This window comes from Mus caroli, unplaced genomic scaffold (genome assembly GCF_978045245.1).
Source record: "Mus caroli unplaced genomic scaffold, Mus_caroli_1 scaffold_3, whole genome shotgun sequence".
Classification (NCBI taxonomy): Eukaryota; Metazoa; Chordata; class Mammalia; order Rodentia; family Muridae; genus Mus; species Mus caroli.
This window is the reverse complement of record NW_028227258.1, coordinates 72540206-72559851: the sequence shown is the minus strand read 5'-3', so window position 1 is coordinate 72559851 and position 19646 is coordinate 72540206. Positions and strand designations below refer to the sequence as shown.

The following is a 19646-nucleotide window of genomic DNA, read 5'->3' as shown; positions in this document are numbered from 1 at the left end:
GTAAATGGAGAGCCGTGCTCAGGTTTCTGAAGAATGAGCTGGGTCAAACTAGGATTCTCATTGGCTCTCACTGCGCCCCTTGAGCCTGCTCGCTCAGCCATTGGCCAACTTTGGAAAGCAGACGGGTAAAGGAGGGACAGCGAGGTAGGGGGTCAGGGGTTAGTGAGGCCGGAAGTGAGTGTAATAAAGTTTGTCTGGGGAGGCCCAGGCTGGGGTGAAAGTTGGGGCGGTGACTTAAGCAGACAGTTGCGTGATCCGGAACCAGATCGGCCCGCGGTGCGGTGCGGAGACTCCATGAGACCCTGGTAAGTCTAGACTTTCTTTCTGTGGCGACCAACTCCTCTTCCACTCCGGAACCCCTCTCCCAGGACCCTACTTCCGGTCTTGCTGTATAAGTCCCGCCCCCGAGACCCCTCTCCGGAAGTCCCACCTTCCTACTTCAAGGGGCTCCCTGAACCCCGACTTGTCTCTTATGATCGCGACCACACCCTGTGGTCTTACTTCCCTGGGAATCGCACCCCCAGACGTGTTTCCCAGGACCATATGATTAGTCTTCCTTGTTCTCTGAGTATGCCTCTTCAGGATTCTCGGCTGATCCTAGTCTATCCATTGCCTGGCTTCCAAAAGAGGGAAAACCGTGCTTTTGAAAGACCGATGTGACTTTGTAGAAGTGACGCCTCTTTGGGACCCCGCCCCTTTGGGACCCGCCCCTTCCACTGTCCACGTCCGATCATGGGAATGTGCCGCACTCCCTGTTAGGGACCTCGTCCCCTCAGGATTCTCCTTCCTGTTGGGCTTGGGTCAGTGCCGCAAAACCCAGGTCTTAATTTCCTGACGTTTCATCCGCTTCTATATCCCTCTCCTTGTTTTTAAGCTTTGGGCTTAATTTTCCAGAGCTCTGGTGCTCCATAAGGTGGGGGTTGAATTTGTGGTTGTAAGGAGTGATCTTATTAGCAGCGTCGCCCCTCTCCCCTCTTCGCCCACCCCCGTAACCTTCGAGAGTGAATTAAGTCGAAGGGACTGAGTTTCGTTTACAGCTGGAGAGTGGATGAAGGAAAGGAGACTCTTGACTCCTTTCTGGAGCAGACCCCATCCCAAAGACAGCCATAGATGGCACCTTCCCATGCCTGGATTGGACTAAGCATTGGTTTGTGAGAGCCTAACGGGAGCCAAAGTTTTCCTGCTGTCAAAAGAAAAACTGTTTTGGAGACAGGAGAAGAGGTTCTCGTCCTTTCCGCTGTTTTTACAAGACCCCTCCCCCTATCCAGATATTCCAGTTTGGCATTCATCCTGGCCCCACTTGCCTAACCTTCCCTGCTGGAAACATTCCTGAGGCTTTCGCCATTTCCTGCTATTTCCTGCCCCTCCAGCTTCCTCCCTGCTGTGCGGAGCGAGGTGTTTAACGCGGCTCTCCTCCTGCCCTCACTACCTAGCCTTGGGTGCAGGAGGCAATCTCTAAGCAAATTTAAAGGCTCGTGTTGACTTTTTCTTCCAAATGCGGGCACCTGTTGCTCATCCCTGGCCTTCGGATATGAAAGCTCCCAGGAAGAACCATCTCTCAAGATGACACCATGGTGTGTTTGTGTGATTGGGAGTGTAAGAGCTGAGGTCTTAGCAAACAGAATGACAACATTTCTTTTCAGGAAGAGATGTGGTGTTCAGTAACAGCTTTCCTAGGATGGGGACTAAGAACAGGGGAAAGAATGAAGGGTGGTATTTAAGCTGCTCTAAGTGCTACTGAAGAGGTCTGAAGGTTGACACTTTGAGCAGCCTCCGCAGCCACAGCAGCGGTTAGGCAAGTGGAGGCAAACCCAGGTGATTGGTTCTCTGTAAGTTCGAGGCCAGCCTGGTCAGCCTGGTCTACAAAGCAAGTTTCAGGGCAGTCAGTGTTGTTACATAGACAAACCCTATCTTGAAAAAGCAAATAAGCAAAAAGTATCTTTTACTTCTTGTATTTGGTTACTTTTTTTTTTTTTTTTCCGAGACAGGGTTTCTCTGTATAACCCTGGCTATCCTGGAACTCACTTTGTAGACCAGGCTGGCCTCAAACTCAGAAATCCACCTGCCTCTGCCTTCTGAGTGCTGGGATTAAAGGGGTGCGCCACCACGCCCAGCTACTTTTTTTTTTTTAAAGGGAATAAAGCGATAGTTTATTCTGGAGCTATTTTGATTGGTCACTTTCTTTAAGTTCCTGAATGGCCTTTAGCAGAGCTGTGGCAGGAAACTGTGGGCAAAGAAATATGGGTTTGGTATTATTATGCACTTATGGCCAGATTCCAACTTCTAATATCCCTTTCTCCTTCCTGTCTTTATTAACACAGATTTGTTTATGACCCTATTATCCCTTTGTGGCTTGTAGGCACCAGTTCTGTTTGTTTCTTTCCCCTACTTCCAAGGCCAACTCCTCCACTAGCCTGAGGTACACTGTCAGGTGGTTTACAGCCTGTAAGGAGTAACAGTATATCTGTAGGTCCAAGGGGTGGCTGCATCTCTCTGTATCCTCGGGGAAGCCCTACCCCCCCACCCCCCCAAGTCTGTTGGTCCTTGGTGACTTGTAGAAACAGGCTTGCTCTAGCTCTTGTCTGGTAGCCCCCTAATGCACCACCAATAAATTGGCCTTTATTCCCATTTCAGCTTGTCTTTCCTCTTGGCCTCGCACTATATCCACTGGGACTACTTTCCCTCCCTAGTTCTCTACTGTGGTCCACAGCTGTTGTGGTGGAGAATGCTAATGGCCCAGGTTCCCTGGAGCTACCACACTCACTGTATGGTGGGGATGGGAGTGGTCTGGGCTAGGGGGCTAGTCACGTCTTCAGCCAGGACTGAAAGGAAATGCTAAACTCTGGGGGACATCTCCCCCCTTCCCCTCCCCGCCCAGCAGCTTCTGTTTCCTCTCTATCCCTTCCTGTCTTCCTGCTCTCTTTGGCTTGCCCACGTCGGTTTGGATTGGTCCAGAGTTTCTCTTAACTCCTTCGTTTCTTTTTTCTCTTTTGCTTATTTTTCCATCTTTCTTTCGCGCCCGGCACCTCCTCCTTCCCAGACAGTTGTTTGTATTGGGCTGGGAAAGTGGCCTGGCTTGCACAAATTGTGTGGGGAGGTGTCTCAGCCCCTCTGAGCCTGTGAGTCAGCACTGTCCTGGGGATTGGTCTCTCTCCTTAGTTCCCCGCCTCTGGGGAGGAGCCAGTAAGCTCTGGGTCCAGCCTGTACTCCTCAGGCAGTAGAGGTTTCCTAGCTGGGCTGGGCAAGGATGTGGTCTCAAACTGTCTAGGTCTGAGTTGGGAGAGCAGAGGTCACTAGTCCTTCGCCTCCCCAGGTCATCTGTTATCAACGGGCTGCCGAGGTCAGACTAGGCTAAGGGCCTGGGGATGCCCCCTGCCTGGCCCCCTTGCCTGAATTGGCAGGGGGGCCGGGCCGGGCAGCAGCCCCTCTTCTCACCCCAGCCATGGATCTTCTACCCCCCAAGCCGAAGTACAACCCACTTCGGAATGAGTCTTTGTCATCGCTGGAGGAGGGGGCTTCGGGGTCTACCCCTCCGGAGGAGCTACCTTCCCCATCAGCTTCATCCCTGGGACCCATTCTGCCTCCTCTGCCGGGGGACGATAGTCCGACTACCCTGTGTTCCTTCTTTCCCCGGATGAGCAACCTGAAGCTGGCCAATCCTGCTGGGGGGCGCCTGGGGCCTAAAGGGGAGCCAGGAAAGGCTGCTGAAGATGGGGAAGGGAGTGCAGGGGCAGCCCTTCGGGACTCAGGCCTCTTGCCCCTCCTCCAGGACATGAACAAGCTGAGTGGAGGCGGCGGGCGCAGGACTCGGGTAGAAGGGGGCCAGCTGGGGGGCGAGGAGTGGACCAGACACGGGAGCTTTGTCAATAAGCCCACACGAGGCTGGCTGCATCCCAACGACAAAGTCATGGGACCTGGGGTTTCCTACTTGGTTCGGGTGAGTGAACCCCCTCCCACTCCCTCCCGTCCAGTTCCTCGGCTCACTCCAGATTTGCCGGGGACTCCCTGCTCTTCCCCCAGCAACATCTGTGCCATTCTCTCAGTTCTTAGACCTGGTGCATTCCTTCTTCAGGTCTCTGCCCTTAATTTAGCCTGTGAATCTTCTGCCTTTCCTCCTTTGGTCCCGACCCCCCCAGTTCACACAGAGCCCAAGCACATCTGAGGCTTTTTGTAAAAGTTGAATGAAAATGACTTCTTGATTATTCCCTCTAGACTCCTCCCTTTTCCAGAGATGTCACTCCATCCCACCCAATGTTTGCTACTCTTCTCGCAGGCCCCCCCATGGTGCATTGTGGTCTTCTTCCCTTTTTCCCCTTTGCCATACACCTATGGGGTGGTAGCCCCAGGCAGTAGGAAGGCTACTTCAACTTACTTTCCTTAGGGAGTAAGGACTACATAAGGCAAAGCCCTAGAACCTTCTGCAAAGGGCTTGCACGTGTGGGGTGGGGGATGGGGACAGCTGATCCATTCTTCCCTCCTTCCCCTACAGTACATGGGCTGTGTGGAGGTCTTACAGTCAATGCGAGCCCTTGACTTCAATACCCGGACTCAGGTCACCAGGTTAGTGGGAAGGCGGGTATATTGCTGTAGTCTTAAGATTACTCTAGTTACAGAAGTCTCAGTAAGGGGGAGGAGGAAGTTGGGCATTTGGTGGTGTTTCTGATGGTGACTTCTCATGGGCGGTGAGAGAATTGAAAGTCAAAGAAGTAGGTCTGACTAAAAAGAGCCAGCTCTGGTCTGGAGCACCCCTTCCCTCTCTATCCAGCCTTGGAGATTGCGGGAAGATGGACTAGAAAAGGCAGGGTTAGGAGGATGCTGATGCTTTGGGGAAGGGAATGGAACATTCGGTGGCTGGGAAGAGGTGGGGCTATAGCCATTGAAGCCCTAACCCAATCAGCCAGGAAGCGGCCCCTCGGTGTCATCAAATATTAAAGGCCCTTAATTCAATCCACCACGACAAAGAGCCTGGAGTGCTCTGGGAGTCTGGCCTGGTCTTCCCTTCCCCCAGCTCTGTGGCTGCCCCAGCCAGCAGGGCAGCCTGTGGTGGTTCTGAGTACTCCTGTTTCTCCAGGGAGGCCATCAGTTTGGTGTGTGAAGCTGTGCCTGGTGCCAAAGGGGCGACAAGGAGGAGAAAGGTATATGTGGTGGTTGGGGCTGGGTATTTGAGGCAGGGGGAAGGCACTGCAGGGCATAGTGGACGGGACAGGTGTTTCCTCAGGCTGGGAAAGCTCAGATTCTGAGACTCTGGGCCCTTTCCCAGCCTTGTAGCCGCCCACTCAGCTCCATCCTGGGGAGGAGTAACCTGAAGTTTGCTGGAATGCCAATCACTCTCACTGTGTCTACCAGCAGCCTTAACCTCATGGCAGCCGACTGCAAACAGGTGGGTAGGGCTGCTGAAAGGGACCAGAGATAGTTACGGGAGCATCAAATGGGAATCAGAGACCAAAAGCTCGGAGCCCTCAGGAACAACTGGACAGTAGAGGAGGAAGAAACTAGAAAGGTTGAGGATAGTGACACCCTTATCCCAGCACTCAGGAGGCCGAGGCAGGTGAATGCCTTTGAGTTCCAGTCAGGGCTACACAGTGAGTCCTTGCACCTCACCCCACCAAAAGAAGAAAGAAATCAGGAGAACGCTGGGTAAAAGACCAAGAGAATGAGCCTGGGGCTCCAAGGTTCTGCACTGGGGTGGGCCACAAGCCCCGAGGCTGCCTGACATTTACCATCCCCCTCCTTCTCCATCCCCGCCCTCATCAGATCATTGCCAACCATCACATGCAATCTATCTCATTCGCGTCCGGTGGGGATCCGGTGAGTTGGGGACCAGAGGAAAGACTGGGGTGGGGAAGAAGACACTTGGGGCTAGAAAGATGCTTGCTAGAGGCTGGGTGTGGTGGCACACACTGATCCCAGCACTCACCGGGCAGGTGACTCTCTTGAGTTCCAGGACAGCCAGGGCCATGCAGAGAAATCCTTGAAAAACCAAAAGAGGGAGGGAGAGAGAAGATACTAGCTAAAGAAGTGGGGTGCAAGGGTTGTGATATGTCTGAAAGGGACAGAGTCTTAGTGTATCAGGAGCTGTAAACTCTAGCTAACTGGTCTCCTGAATCTACCCTCTCCAGGACACAGCTGAGTATGTTGCCTATGTTGCCAAAGACCCTGTGAATCAGAGAGGTGAGGCTTGTGGGCAGCACTGGGTGGGCCCAGTTATCTGAGAAGCAGTCACACTTGATAGGGTTCCCCTGCTGGGAGGGATTGGGGTGGGGGCTCCCTCCCACAGGTCGTGCCAGCCCCCTGCCTCCGAGCTCACTGGTGGTCTCCACTGTGCCCCAGCCTGCCATATCCTGGAGTGTCCTGAAGGGCTTGCTCAGGATGTCATCAGCACCATCGGACAGGCCTTTGAGTTGCGCTTCAAACAGTATCTCAGGAACCCGCCGAAGCTGGTCACCCCCCATGACAGGTGAGCTGCTGGGAAGACGGCGAGGCAGCTCTTGAGCCTCGAGATGGGTTAGGAAGTCGGTGCCTTCCCATGCTTGAGTTCCAAGGGGTCCAGAAAAGGTAATGACCTGTGTGACCCTGCGTCCCTCCTCTGCTGTGTCAGCTCTCCAGTGGCTCATCAAGAGACCTGAGGGCCATGCCTGCTGCAGGGACAGTTTCTTCCTTTTGTTTGCCTAGGGTGGAGTTAGAGCCCAGCACCTTCCACTAGACTGCTTTTTCTGGCTGAATGAACATTGAATTCTCAAGTTGTTCATTTTTGGCCCATCCCTGTGTTCTTGTACACTTTCGTTTTTCTTAGAGATGTATTTTTATTTTATCATATGTGTAATTTACTGCATGTATACGAGTGTATGCAGTGCCAATGGAAGCCGGAAGAGGGCACTGGGTCCCTTGGGAGTAGAATTCCAGGTGGTTGTGAGCTGCCACATGAGTGCTTGGAGCCACACCTGGGTCCTCTGCAAGGTCAGCAGTGGGCTTAACCCCGGAGCACTCGCTCCCCCACTCACTGTTCTGTGTTCTCCTGCCTCTGAAGGTCATTACGGTATCTGGACTGATACCATGCCTTTAATTCCAGCACTCAAGAAGCAGAGGCAGTAGGATGTTTGAGTTTGAAGCCAGCCTGGTCTACAGAGGGAGTTCCAGGACAGTCAGCGCTACATAGAGAAACCAACAAAAAAAAAAAAAAAAAAAAAAAAAAAAAGAGAGAGAGAGAGAAAGGAAGAAAGAAGGGGTGGGTGCACGGGGGGGGATTAGAGAGAAAAGAAAAAAATCTGGTTTAAGAGAATATCTTTTTCCTTTTTCTTTTGTACGTGTATGTGTGTGCATTTGGGGCCTATGTTGTGTGTGGGTACAGAGGTCTGAAGTTGATGTAGGTGTCTTCCTTTGGTGTGGCACACTTTATTGAGGCAGGATCTCTTTCTGACCTGGAGCTTGTCAGATAGGGCTAGCAGCAGCCAGTTTGCTCCGGATCCTGTCTCTGCCTCAAGGGTGCTGGGATTGCAGGTGGCCACCACTGTACAGGTGGCCTGGTTTACACACGGATCCTGGTGATCTGAGCTCTGATCCTCACACTTTAGGAACTGAGCTATTTCCCAAGTCCCAGCATCTCTTACCCGAGAGTCCCAGGCTTCTTTCTTCAAGTCTCAAGAGATAATCAGTGTGACCAGCAGGCCCGTTGTGTGTGAAATCCTTCTGGATATCTGCTTGGTTTGATAGTGCGTCCACGCCTCTGAGGAGGTAGCATAGCTGTCAAAAGTGAGAGTTATTTCTTTTTTTTTTTTTTTTTTTCTTTTAATGCTTATGTCATTCTTTAATACAAAACAGAAAAACAGCAATAGTTTCCATTATCTGAGTGAGCAGTTGCTCATGCTGCTGCTACTGGCTTCACATGCATAGCCAACTAAAATTTCCCCACAACCTTTTGGGTATCATTATTGCCTGGACCTACACTATAGCTCCAGTAATACAAAATAAAGGAAAACTCTTGTTACAAGATTCCAAACAATTAAAGATACTTTACCCTTTATTAGGTGCTTAAGAAACCTGTGTTAGAAAAACATCATTATAAGACAGTCATTTTAGCATGAGTGTCTGAAACTGTAGTGCGAAAAGGAAGCCACATATATCTTGTAAAACTCATCTGAATGTGGCAAAAAGAAATCCTGTCTCTGCAGTGTTAGTGACCTGTAATTTTTACACAATAGGACAAAATAAAGATCCTCCTCTCTTTCATTCAGAAGTAGTTTGAGTTCACAATACATCCATTGTTCTTGCATCAGAATCTCCACCCTTGATTTCTGCTTCTGCTTACACACCATTTTCGATCCTCAAGATTTTATTTCTTTGTATCTCAGAACGTAGAAATGCCTGGGATTCTTTATCAAAGTCAGTCATTTGCAGTTGCAGTATGCGTATCTTACACTCTTCCTGGTTCAAGATATCACACAACATTTCCACATCACTGTGGGAGAGGGATGTGGATATGAGATACAATTCCTCCAAATTGTAACTTTGAATCAATTCCAAGAATAGACGCTTATCACATAAAAAGGAAACATTATTTGCCACAAGTGTTTTAAGGATACAGCTGGACATCTTCAAATAAAAATATAAGATTTTAAAGAACGGTTCATTGAAAATAGTGTCATTCATTCTGAGTATTTTGATATCTTTATTCCATAGGAACACAGAGCATATTTCATGCCAAAGTATGAGTAGCTTTCCCCTCTGGCCTAGCTCTTCATTCAGCACATCTGGGGTTGAAATGGAGAAGTCTGTCAGTGCAGAACCATGGCTTAAGCAGTAGGCAGCAACAATAAAATCAGAATAATCCTTAACCACAACGTCAATCTGTTCCCTACAGTTCATAGCTGACTGTACAAAGACTTCCTCTTCCATCTCAAACAGACAGTAAAATAACTTCATGGTATTTATTTTTATGTCAGGATTTAAAGTGTCCAATAGGAGTTCCAGCCACAAAAACAGCTGTTGCCTTAATTCTTCAGATAAGTGGTAGCCAAAAAATGCCTCCAGCTTTTCTTGTTCTGTTTCATGTAAAAGACCAAAGAAGAAACAGCCCAAAAAAACCCACTGTTTTTTGACCTTCTTTAAAAAAGTAAACAGGAGTGTTTCTATAAAGCAAACATCCTGACAAGAGTGCTCCGTTTCACTATGTAGCAGATAAAACATGGCTGCACAGACGGGTGGAGGAATATGTAAGAATTTTCAGATTCCCTGCTCTGCTCAAGAATTCCAATATCCAGCAGTGTGGGGATGTCAGAATCCATGATCCCATTTCTCCTTAGAGCCTCCTCATTAAACACAGATATATCAGTCCACATGCCCTCTGCAGCTAGAAAACACAAGTTATCCAGCAGGTCTTTGCTATTGTTACTTGGATTTTGGGCATTGTGGGGAATGAACAAATTTAAGATGTGAGTGGTATACAGGGAGGTGGTACGTCGGCAGATGGAGACTGGGTCTTTTCCACTCTCTATCTCATTTTTAAGACAAGTAGCCACCATGTAGCAGACCACAGGGGCCTGACATAGAGTGAACAGCTGCTCATTTCCTCTTATCAAACTGAAGGCCTCCTGGGCTCTGTTCCTATCTTGGAACAAGCTGTGGAAACACATATTAATATTGTTTTCCTTGAAGCCGGTTATTGTTCTCACATCTGTGTACTCAATCCAGTCATTCAATTCCTTAAAATTCTCACAACTAGCGGAGATGAGGAGAGATGATTCGGGGAGTATTTTCTTCCTGAGCAAACTGCTCAGCAATACATTTACTGGCTACTTCTCCATGCAGTTGTCACACAGCTCCGAATCCTGTTGGGTAAAATTCCATTCCATCCCTTCTAAGCTGTCAATGATGAATAAGAGTTTCTCAGGTTGGGATAGGATCTCCTCCATGGGAGCTGAGGGGCTAGGCCACTCTCTGGAGATCAGTTCAGCCAGGCTTGCTGTCTGCAATTGCTTCACATCATGACAGCAGAAGTAGAAGATATAAGAGAATTTGTTCTGAAATACCAGGCCTTCTGACCAGACAATCATTAAATTTTTCAACACAATAGTCTTGCCAATTCCAGCTACACCTTGCAGGACAACCATCTTTGGATTGTTTTCATTTCCGTTTGGTACAAGAAAGTTCTCAAGATGATCATATTCATCCTGGAAGAAATTCTGAATACTGATGTTGAACTTTCTAGAACAATCATGGGTCAGCTTCTCCTTTAAATGAGCTCGATATATTGTTGAGTGTGCAGCAATCTCTCCTGTTGCCCTATTAGTGGTAACATTCCTACCAATCATCTGGAAGACTTTGAAGGTCATATTCCAGGCTCGATTCGCGTTACAATGTTTTATCAGTAAGATGGCAAGGTCTTCCCGAGATGCTTCCTTTACTTCAGTCCAAGAAATCTGTTTTAGACCCATTTGTAGAATTTCAAGTATGAGTAATTCCTTAAAATACATGAATTCTATCTTGTTTAGCTCTTTCCAGTACCATATAAAGCCAAAATCTTTAAATAGAGATGCCATTTTGTCTAAATGAAGATCGACTTGTCTTCAGAGAGAATGGATTTCAAAGTCGGAAAAAGCCAGATAAAGTCTGCAGACTTGTCTTTGGATCCAGCTGGAGCAACTGTTGGAGAATTCAGACAAATAATGATTTTTGTATACCTATTTTTAAAGAAAAAGTTAAATAGTTAAAGTACCACAGTACCACAAAGTATCTTGACTTCCCTGCTAAAGCAAGTCCAAATAACTATGACAACAGACACAATTTTTTTTCTGGTTTGTCTACACATGAGGGAGGAAAAAGAGATGAAAAAAACGAGAGTTATTTCTTAATTTCAGTTAAGAGATCTTGTGTGTATCTCTCCACCCCCATTCACCCCCCACCCCCTTTTTTTGTTTTTTGTTTTTCGAGACAGGGTTTCTCTGTGTAGCCTTGGCTGTCCTGGAACTCACTTTGTAGACCAGGCTGGCCTCGAACTCAGAAATCCGCCTGCCTCTACCTCCCGAGTGCTGGGATTAAAAGTCCACCCCCAATTTTTATTGCTGTTTCTTAAGTTGTGGAAGGAATGCCAGCCTTACAGGGTTATAGCATCAGGCCTCAGAGCTGAGCCATAGTATGTGCCTAGTGTGTGATCACTGTTCTCCCTTCCTGGGTCTCCTAGCTACAGATTAACACCTGCCTCTTCTCTCATCCTTCTCTTTTCAGGATGGCTGGCTTTGATGGTTCAGCTTGGGATGAGGAGGAAGAAGAGCCCCCTGACCATCAGTACTACAATGACTTTCCAGGGAAGGAACCCCCTCTTGGTGGGGTGGTAGATATGAGGCTTCGGGAAGGGGCTGCTCGACCCACTCTGCCTAGTGCCCAGATGTCCAGCCACTTGGGAGCTACACTGGTAAGGAGCCAGGATGGAGATGCTTAAGGCCAGGGTGGGAATGGCTGGCTAGGGCCTTGGTCTCACCCAATTTTCTTCTTCTGTAGCCTATAGGGCAGCATGCTGCAGGAGACCACGAAGTCCGTAAACAGATGCTGCCTCCGCCGCCTTGCCCAGGTGAGCACAGTTTGCTGATACGGACAGAGATGAGTACAGGAGGCGGGGCTGGGATTGATGCTGTCTTTTTTTTTTTTTTTCCTTAACAGGCAGAGAACTCTTCGATGACCCCTCCTATGTCAACATCCAGAATCTAGACAAGGCCCGGCAGGCTGGGGGTGGGGCTGGGCCCCCAAATCCTTCTCTTAATGGCAGTGCACCCCGAGACCTTTTTGACATGAGTGAGTGAGTCTCTTGTAGTCCCACCTTCCGTTCTTCCTTCTTTTCTGCCTGTTCTGGCTTCCCACACTGAGTCTGGGTCACAGGTGATACTGGGGCACCTCTCCCAGCTGTCTGTCTCTCTACACCCCTAGAGCCCTTTGAAGATGCACTTCGGGTGCCACCCCCACTGCAGTCCATGTCCATGGCTGAGCAGCTGCAAGGGGAGCCCTGGTTCCATGGGAAGCTGAGCCGGCGGGAGGCCGAGGCGCTGCTGCAGCTCAATGGTGACTTCTTGGTGCGAGAGAGCACGACCACGCCTGGCCAGTATGTGCTCACCGGCCTGCAGAGTGGGCAGCCCAAGCACTTGCTGCTGGTGGACCCTGAAGGTGTGGTAAGTGTGACAGAGGGGGTGGTGGTGAGGTTCAGGACGGGGTTTCTCTGTGTAGTTCTCTGGAACTCTGTAGCCCAGGCTGACCTCGAACTGAAGCACTCTGCCTGCTCTGCCTCCCCAGCGCTGGGATTAAAGGCTGTGCCGCCACCGCTCTGCTCAGTTTCTTTTCTCTTCTCAGCATTTTTTCCACATTGGTTTTGCATTGTTTGGTCACTTGAGAGACACCAGCTTCCTTCAAGTCAGAATTTTCACTGTCAGCTTCTATGATTTCTGGTTTCCTTCCCCTTCGCCCAGTTCACTGACTGCCCATTCCCACCCATGTGACTGTCTTTTCTGTAAAGACACCTGGATAATCAGGGCTGCTGGCCCGCCTTCCTCGGTCTTCCTGAGCTCTTCTTCTGACCCGACCTTCTCTCCCTGCTTCCCAGGTTCGGACAAAGGATCACCGCTTTGAGAGTGTCAGTCACCTGATCAGCTACCACATGGACAATCACTTGCCCATCATCTCTGCGGGCAGCGAACTGTGCCTACAGCAACCCGTGGATCGGAAAGTGTGATCCTTCTCAGCCTCTCCAACAGGATGCTCTCCATTCCCGTCTCCCGTATTCTCTAACTTGTGGGACCTCTGTTTTGTGGGTCTGGCCTTGGGTGGGAACTGGGAGCAACGAGGACACGGGTTTAGTGCCCACTTGAGAGAGAGAAAGAGGGTTTCAGTAAGGAGCCCGGGGTAGCATCCTGCCTCTGCCCAAACCTCACCAAAGTATTAATGTGCAGAGTGGTCCCTTGTCTGGGCCTTGCCTGTGCCAACCTGATGCCTTTCCCCCCAAAGGGTGGGTTCTTATAATGGAAAATGCCCTGTGATGATAGGCCCAGTGGAGCAACTGCCCTTTGGGGGAAGGGAAATAATTATACCTCTGGTTTACTCCTGGGTCTTCAGGGTACCCCAGATCCCGCGTAACATATCCCACTCCCTCTGCTTCCCCTTAAACTTTGTGCCTTTGACCATCATAGGTCTGCAGATACTTAATGCAGAGTTCTCAGGCCCTTCAGTGTGGACAGGGGTTACTGACACCTTGGCTTCTGGAGCCCTGTCCTATTCAGCACCCCTTCCTGTGTCTAGGGAGAATAGGGACAGGAGTGGCAGCTACCTCCTCTGCCTTTCGGATGTGCAGCCTTTTAAGAGATTGCCCAAGCCAGGATGTGGTGGCGCACGCTTTTAATCACAGCACTCAGGAGGCAGAGGCAGGAGGATTTGTGAGGCCATCCCGGTCTACAACAGAGTGAGTTCCAGGACAGCCAGGGCTATGGAGAGAGAACCTGTCTCCAAAAACCAAAAAGAGCGAGTACCCCAGAGCCTTCTTCCTGATGGTAGCGGGGAGGGGCAGGACTAGACCTGTCTTGCTCGGTGCCTCCTGACCTCAATGCCTTTCCTCCAAGGGGTCTGTATACATTTCTCAAGCCTGCTCCTCCCATGTTTGCATGTGTGTTATAGTCTACAGCCAAAGTATAGCCCTCACTGTAACCCCATCCCACCTCCCTCCTTTGGGATGGGTGTGTGTGACTGACTTGGGCCTCCAGTATGTGTACAGTCAGTGTGGGTTTTGTGGAGGCAATAAGACTGAAGCAGTAGACAATCCCCAATACCATTTGCAGGTCTGGAACTGCACTCTCTTTTTTAAAAAACATGTATACGTTTTAGGGCTGTAGATTTATTTTCCTGGTTTTGTTTTTCATTGCTGACTTTTGAGCACAGAATTATGATAATCAATTACATTTATATATCACCTCGATGACTTTTCCAAACTTTTATTTTCTTTAAACAACTGTTGGGATTTTACTCCCTGGCCTTAACTAGGACAGGATTGTACCCCACTCCCCCCCCCACCCCCTTTTTCTTTTTTGCCAAGACAACTGAGCAGAAATTTGGCTGAACGGTGTTGTGGGATTAGGATGTGATAGTTTTAGATCCTACTTTCTGCTTTCGGGCAGCTGCGGCCAGCACAGAAACCTTGCAAGCTCACTCTGTATGTAGGCTTTCTGGACAGGAATGGTCGCCAAATTTTTGGTTTGGATGTCTTATACCAAAGGGAAATAGTCTTCATTAAAGTTCGTATTTCTTTTACCTCGACCTCTCAACACCTTTGGAAAGTCTGATTGATGGGGGCTGTCTGTGGAAGGTGGTGACGGACCCCATCTGGGCTAGGTCCAGTGGGCTCCAGGCCAGCGCCAGCCCGCAGACACCAGTTTGCAGAGATTTGGGGAGCTGCGCGGCTGTGCGGTAGGGACGTGTCTGCAAGGCGACTGGCTCGCGGCGGGAAGGGGCGTGTCTGGACCGCCCCCAGGCCCACCCGCAGCTCGCACGGCCCCTGTCGAGTGGTGCGTTCCACTCTGCTACCGGGCTAGCTGGGCGGCGACAGGCGCACTTCGGAGGAGTGGCGTGGCGAGGCCCAGCCTTCCTGGGTGCGGCGTCTGGGCCCTTCCCTGCTTTCCCTCCCCACCGCGTTCCGTGGTGGTGACCCATTGGAGTTCCGGTTCCGGTTGCTGTGGCTGCGGGCGGGCGGTGAGTCTGGAGCAGGCGCGCAGTTGGTGCAACGTCTCTGTGCTTTCCCCCTCGGCGTGGCTAGGGCTTGCTGCTGCTCGGGGGGGCTGCGCTGCCCCTGACTCCCCTCCGGGCGATGGTGCGGCCCGAGGACGCCTCCATCCCCCGCCGACGCTGACTCGGGTCCCTAATCCATGGCCGCCTCGGCGCCGCCCCCACCGGACAAGCTGGAGGGAGGCAGCGGCCCCGCACCGCCCCCCGCGCCGCCCAGCACCGGGAGGAAGCAGGGCAAGGCCGGTGAGAGCGCAGAGAAGGGCAGGGGCTGTCGAGGCCCGGGACCCTGGAACCTCGGATGGAACGGTTGGGGGATGGGGGAGGTTGCCTAGGAGCCTGGAGGTAGCCTCAGGTGAGAAGGGTCAGTAGTTGGAGACAGGTGTCACAGAACACTTCAGGTTTTGGATGACACTGAATTGAGACAAACTTGGTAGTTTCAAGAGATTGGGTTATCTTTGATTTGCAGGAAGACGTAGCTGAGAGAATAGTCATACTAGCCATTTTTCATATCTCACCCCTGTTTCTTAAATAAGTAAGCAAGTGTACGTGGAAGTTAGAGTCTGGAGAGTGGCTGGGAGGAAAGAGACTTGTTAGAAACCTCAGGAAAACTTGCCTCCGTCTGCCCATTGCTGCTCTTCTAGGTCTGCAAATGAAGAGCCCTGAAAAGAAGCGAAGAAAGTCCAATACTCAGGTAAGTGGGGGTCTGTGGTGGGAGTCTCGTAGAAGCCCCTCCTGCTTTGTCTAGCAGTGTACTTGGCTGCCCTCTTGTGCTTTCCACCAGGTGCAGGGTCAAGAAAAAGCAGATACTCTGCCTTCTTTTTCCTTTCAGATCCTAGTTCTGTCTTGAAGACAGCGTTTAGCCCAGCCCCTTTCCCTTCCTTTTTGAGGCAAGGTCTCTTGTGTCCCAGACAGGCTTCATATTTGCTGTGTAGCTAAGAATGGCTTTGGATCTTTATGATCTTCCTGCTTTGGCTTCCCAAAGTGATGGGATTCCAGATGTGCACCGCCATACTGGTTTCTGTAGTGCTGGGGACCCTCTGGACAAGTGTGGGGTCCCTTTCCCAGAACTGGAGGAGAGGCATCTGTGAGCTACCACGCGGGTGCTGGGAACAGAACCCAGGGCTTCTGCAAGAGCTGCAAGTGCCCCTAACCCCGTGAGCCATTTCTCTAGCCTGGATTCTACTTTTTTGAGATGAGGTGCCCAGCCTTGCTTTTCTTGTTGCTGGTATGACTGGCATGTATCACCAGGCTCAGCTTACTGAATCTTTTCTAAGTGTCATAATGCTACAGTGCTTTAACCGTTGTTCCTATTATAAAAATTGAGAAAAATACTAGTTTTACAAAATTAAATACTTCCTGGGCCAGGCCAGCCAGGGTGGCTACACAGAGAAACTCTCTAGACAAACAAATAAATATTCTGAGTGCCAGCCTACCTATTGTGCACAAAACCGTGAGTTCAAACCCCAGGACCTTATAAACTAGATATACACATCCCAGAGACAGAGGCAGGGGGGTGAGGATAGTGAGAAGTTCAAGGTCAGCCTGGGTTATAAAAGACACTGTCTCAAAATTTAAAATTTTTAAAAATTAATTACTTTGGGGTCAGACCTGGGTTTTGTATTTTTTGTGATTTTTGATATTATTGTTGTTGTTGTTGCATTTAGCTATATGATGTGTGAGAGGCCAGAGATGTGATCTGTCCAACATGGGTACTGGGAATCACTCTGGTGCTTAACCACTGAGATATCCCTCCAACCCTATCTGCCTTGTTGGAGTTTTGGTTTTTTAAACAGTGCTGTTGCACCGTGGGGTTGTTGCACCGTGGGCTTTTTGCCTTGCACCCTCTAGCTTGTCTTAAGGTCAGTCAGAGTTTTGGGTCTGAGCTGCGTCAGCCTCCAAAGACTGTGTTGTGTCTGCAGTGTTCTCCTTGTTGGCCTCTGTCTCCCATCTTCTTCCTGTTTTCACCAGGGTCCTGCATATTCACATCTGACGGAGTTCGCCCCACCCCCGACCCCCATGGTGGATCATCTGGTCGCTTCTAACCCTTTTGAAGATGATTTCGGAGCCCCTAAAGTGGGGGGCGCAGGCCCTCCGTTCCTCGGCAGTCCGGTGCCCTTTGGAGGCTTTCGTGTACAGGGGGGCATGGCAGGCCAGGTACCCCCAGGCTACGGCACTGGAGGAGGAGGGGGTCCCCAGCCACTCCGTCGGCAGCCCCCTCCTTTTCCTCCCAACCCTATGGGTCCAGCTTTTAATATGCCCCCTCAGGGCCCTGGCTACCCGCCCCCTGGCAACATGAACTTTCCCAGTCAACCCTTTAACCAGTCTCTGGGCCAAAACTTTAGCCCACCTGGTGGGCAGGTGATGCCAGGCCCAGTGGGTGGATTTGGTCCCATGATCTCACCGACCATGGGACAGCCTCCTAGAGGGGAGCTGGGTCCTCCTCCTCTCCCCCAACGCTTTACCCAACCAGGAGCACCTTTTGGTCCTTCTCTTCAGAGACCTGGTCAGGGACTCCCCAGCCTGCCCCCCAACACAAGTCCCTTCCCTGGTCCAGACCCTGGTTTTCCTGGCCCTGGCGGTGAGGATGGTGGGAAGCCCTTGAACCCACCTGCTCCCACCGCCTTTCCCCAGGAGCCCCACTCGGGCTCCCCCGCTGCTGCTGTCAATGGGAATCAGCCCAGTTTCCCCCCTAGCAGCAGCGGTCGAGGTGGGGGCACTCCAGATGCCAACAGTCTGGCACCCCCCGGCAAGGCAGGGGGAGGCTCAGGGCCCCAGCCTCCCCCAGGCCTGGTGTACCCCTGTGGTGCCTGCCGTAGCGAGGTGAATGATGACCAGGATGCCATTCTGTGTGAGGCCTCCTGCCAGAAGTGGTTTCACCGCGAGTGCACTGGCATGACCGAGAGTGCCTATGGCCTGCTGACCACGGAGGCCTCTGCCGTCTGGGCCTGTGATCTTTGCCTCAAGACCAAGGAGATCCAGTCTGTCTACATCCGAGAGAGCATGGGCCAGTTGGTGGCTGCTAACGATGGGTGACTCTAGTACCATGGCCTGGGGAAGTGCACCTTTTCCACCGTGCTCCTGCAGAGTGGCTCTCTTTCTTTCCTTGTCTTCCACCACCGGCATCCCATCTCCATGGAGCCAGAAACATGTTTCCTGGAAGCAGAAAAGGAACTGAGGCGGACAGGCAGAAAAGCCTGGGTTGCTTGTCTTTTGTTGTTGTTGGTTTTGTTTTTGTTTTTTCTGGGAACTTGTGCGCTGAGTACCTTCAGAGATCCAGGAAGCCAAAGCCTGGTTGAGCAGAGCCATTCCTAGAGTCTAACCAGAGGCTGCAAGAGAAAATGGGCTGGAGGAAGTTTTAGAGAGCAAGGATGTCCTGTGCGCAGATGACCCCAACACCCGTGCCTACAATACCTGTATAGCCCCACGGCTGCTGCTGTAGCTCTTGGAGTCGAATGTTCAAGGTTTCTTGGCTCCCTGAGGTAGAGCCCCTTTCCTTGGGTTCTGGAGACAAATGGGGATTTCTTTCTTTTTCTCTCTGTCCCTTTGCTTCCCCTGCACCTGACTTACTCCATTCCCCTCAGAGCACCAAATACCTTGAGGAAATAGAGTTCCTGACTAGGGCAGTTGCCTGTCTGGGGCTTCAAGACTGTAGGTAAGAGATGCTGAGAGGATGTCTTCCTCATACCAAAGTCATTGTCCTCTCTCAGCTTCTCTTGTGGTTGTTTCTCTCAGTGACCATGTTTTGCCAAAAATTGGGATACGTGGTCTGAGTGACCAGAGTATTTGAAGTTGGGGCTCCCCTGGAAGTCTGGACTGCAGGTGTAACACTCCCCCCTCCCCCCCCCCCCAATCTGGTGCACAGTGGGACAGTGCTATTTTTCAGCTCTTGGTGCCCTCATATCCTCTGTCTCCGGAAAACGTTTGGGAAGGCACGAAGCCCTTATACCTCACTCCTTCCCCTGATGAAAGGATCCAAGGGAGGCCCTGCCATGGCTTTGGGGACATGGGGCCGAGCAGCAGGACCCTCAAAGCCATGGTACCACAAGCTGGAAGAACCTGAAGTGGTCTGCTTAGCCTTTTTTATCCTGCGATGTCATCATGGGCCTGGTGATCCAGCAATTAGGCTGGGTTTATTTTTGGTTTTGTAGCACTCCCTGCCAGAGATGGGATCGAGGCCTGATCAGGAGCCTCTCTCAGCTGCTCTTCTTTCCAGCTAACCTAAAAGTCCATTCCTCAAATGGGTGGGGAAGGCAGGCTTGGGTGTGGCCCTCCTGAGAGTCTGAGGTGCCCAGCTTGACCTTGAAGGCTGCCCTCAGGGATGTCCCGTCTCAGCCCTCATGCTCCCTGCATGGGGAGAGAGAAGACTCTCAAGAGTTGGCAACCTTGGAAGCTGAAGAGGGTGAGGGTGGACCTGCTTCTTACTCTGCTCCCCAATTCCTAAACTACACGAGGCAGCCCCTCTACTTAGCTTTGTGTTGTGCTGTGGTTTTGTTCGCCCATGTTACCTGCCACTACTTTTGTGTTGTCTCCATGGTTTGTAAAATGCTCCCGGGGAGGGCCCATCTCCTTGTTCTTCTCTGCTACCTTTTGGAAGAAAGTGGGTTGGCAGGGATGTGGTTACAGGATCTTTTTGTACGGTTGGATTAATAAAATGACTTGAAAATCCAAACAAGGACTCCTTTGTTCATCCGCAGAACCGTTAGGCTGAGCCCCTGCTAGGGGGATGCCTAGAGCCTGAGGCTGTCCCTGCTCAAGCTACTGAGCTGAGCAGGTTCCCAGCCTCCCTGTTCCACTTTGTAGATCCTCAATGTGGGAACCTCCACTTTTGGAGCAATTCTTGGGCTAGTCGGAAGCCAGATGGGGTTGGAGCCAAGGCCTCTGGCATCAGAGCCTGAGCT

At 50.9% G+C, this 19646-nt stretch overlaps 2 protein-coding genes and 1 pseudogene across 6 annotated transcripts; 2 read left to right on the top strand and 1 right to left on the bottom strand.

The window, feature by feature from the left end:
* Positions 1–26: 26 nt before the first annotated feature.
* Positions 27–14291, top strand: Shc1 (SHC adaptor protein 1). 3 transcript variants are annotated; one of them, XM_021157350.3, is made up of 13 exons: positions 27–305; positions 3770–3937; positions 4490–4560; positions 5072–5135; positions 5261–5380; positions 5755–5808; positions 6120–6171; positions 6331–6457; positions 11221–11407; positions 11494–11563; positions 11653–11784; positions 11917–12155; positions 12584–14291. In XM_021157350.3, exons 2-13 carry the CDS (start codon positions 3773–3775, stop codon positions 12710–12712), a joined length of 1410 nt encoding a protein of 469 aa, XP_021013009.1. In that variant the 5' UTR covers positions 27–305; positions 3770–3772; the 3' UTR covers positions 12713–14291. The 3 variants fall into 3 exon arrangements, with proteins under 3 accessions (XP_021013009.1, XP_021013008.1, XP_021013007.1); XM_021157349.3 differs by lacking the exon at positions 27–305 and adding an exon at positions 720–1574; XM_021157348.3 differs by lacking the exon at positions 27–305 and having other exon boundaries at positions 2172–3937.
* On the bottom strand, positions 8302–10582 carry LOC147005600 (NACHT, LRR and PYD domains-containing protein 4B pseudogene; annotated as a pseudogene).
* An 81-nt stretch (positions 14292–14372) lies between the features above and the next one.
* Pygo2 (pygopus family PHD finger 2) lies at positions 14373–19409 on the top strand. 3 transcript variants are annotated; one of them, XM_021157351.3, is made up of 3 exons: positions 14373–14991; positions 15390–15439; positions 16717–19409. In XM_021157351.3, exons 1-3 carry the CDS (start codon positions 14889–14891, stop codon positions 17779–17781), a joined length of 1218 nt encoding a protein of 405 aa, XP_021013010.1. In that variant the 5' UTR covers positions 14373–14888; the 3' UTR covers positions 17782–19409. The 3 variants fall into 3 exon arrangements, with proteins under 3 accessions (XP_021013010.1, XP_021013012.1, XP_021013013.1); XM_021157353.3 differs by having other exon boundaries at positions 14605–14715; XM_021157354.3 differs by lacking the exon at positions 14373–14991 and adding an exon at positions 14998–15100.
* Positions 19410–19646: the final 237 nt, after the last annotated feature.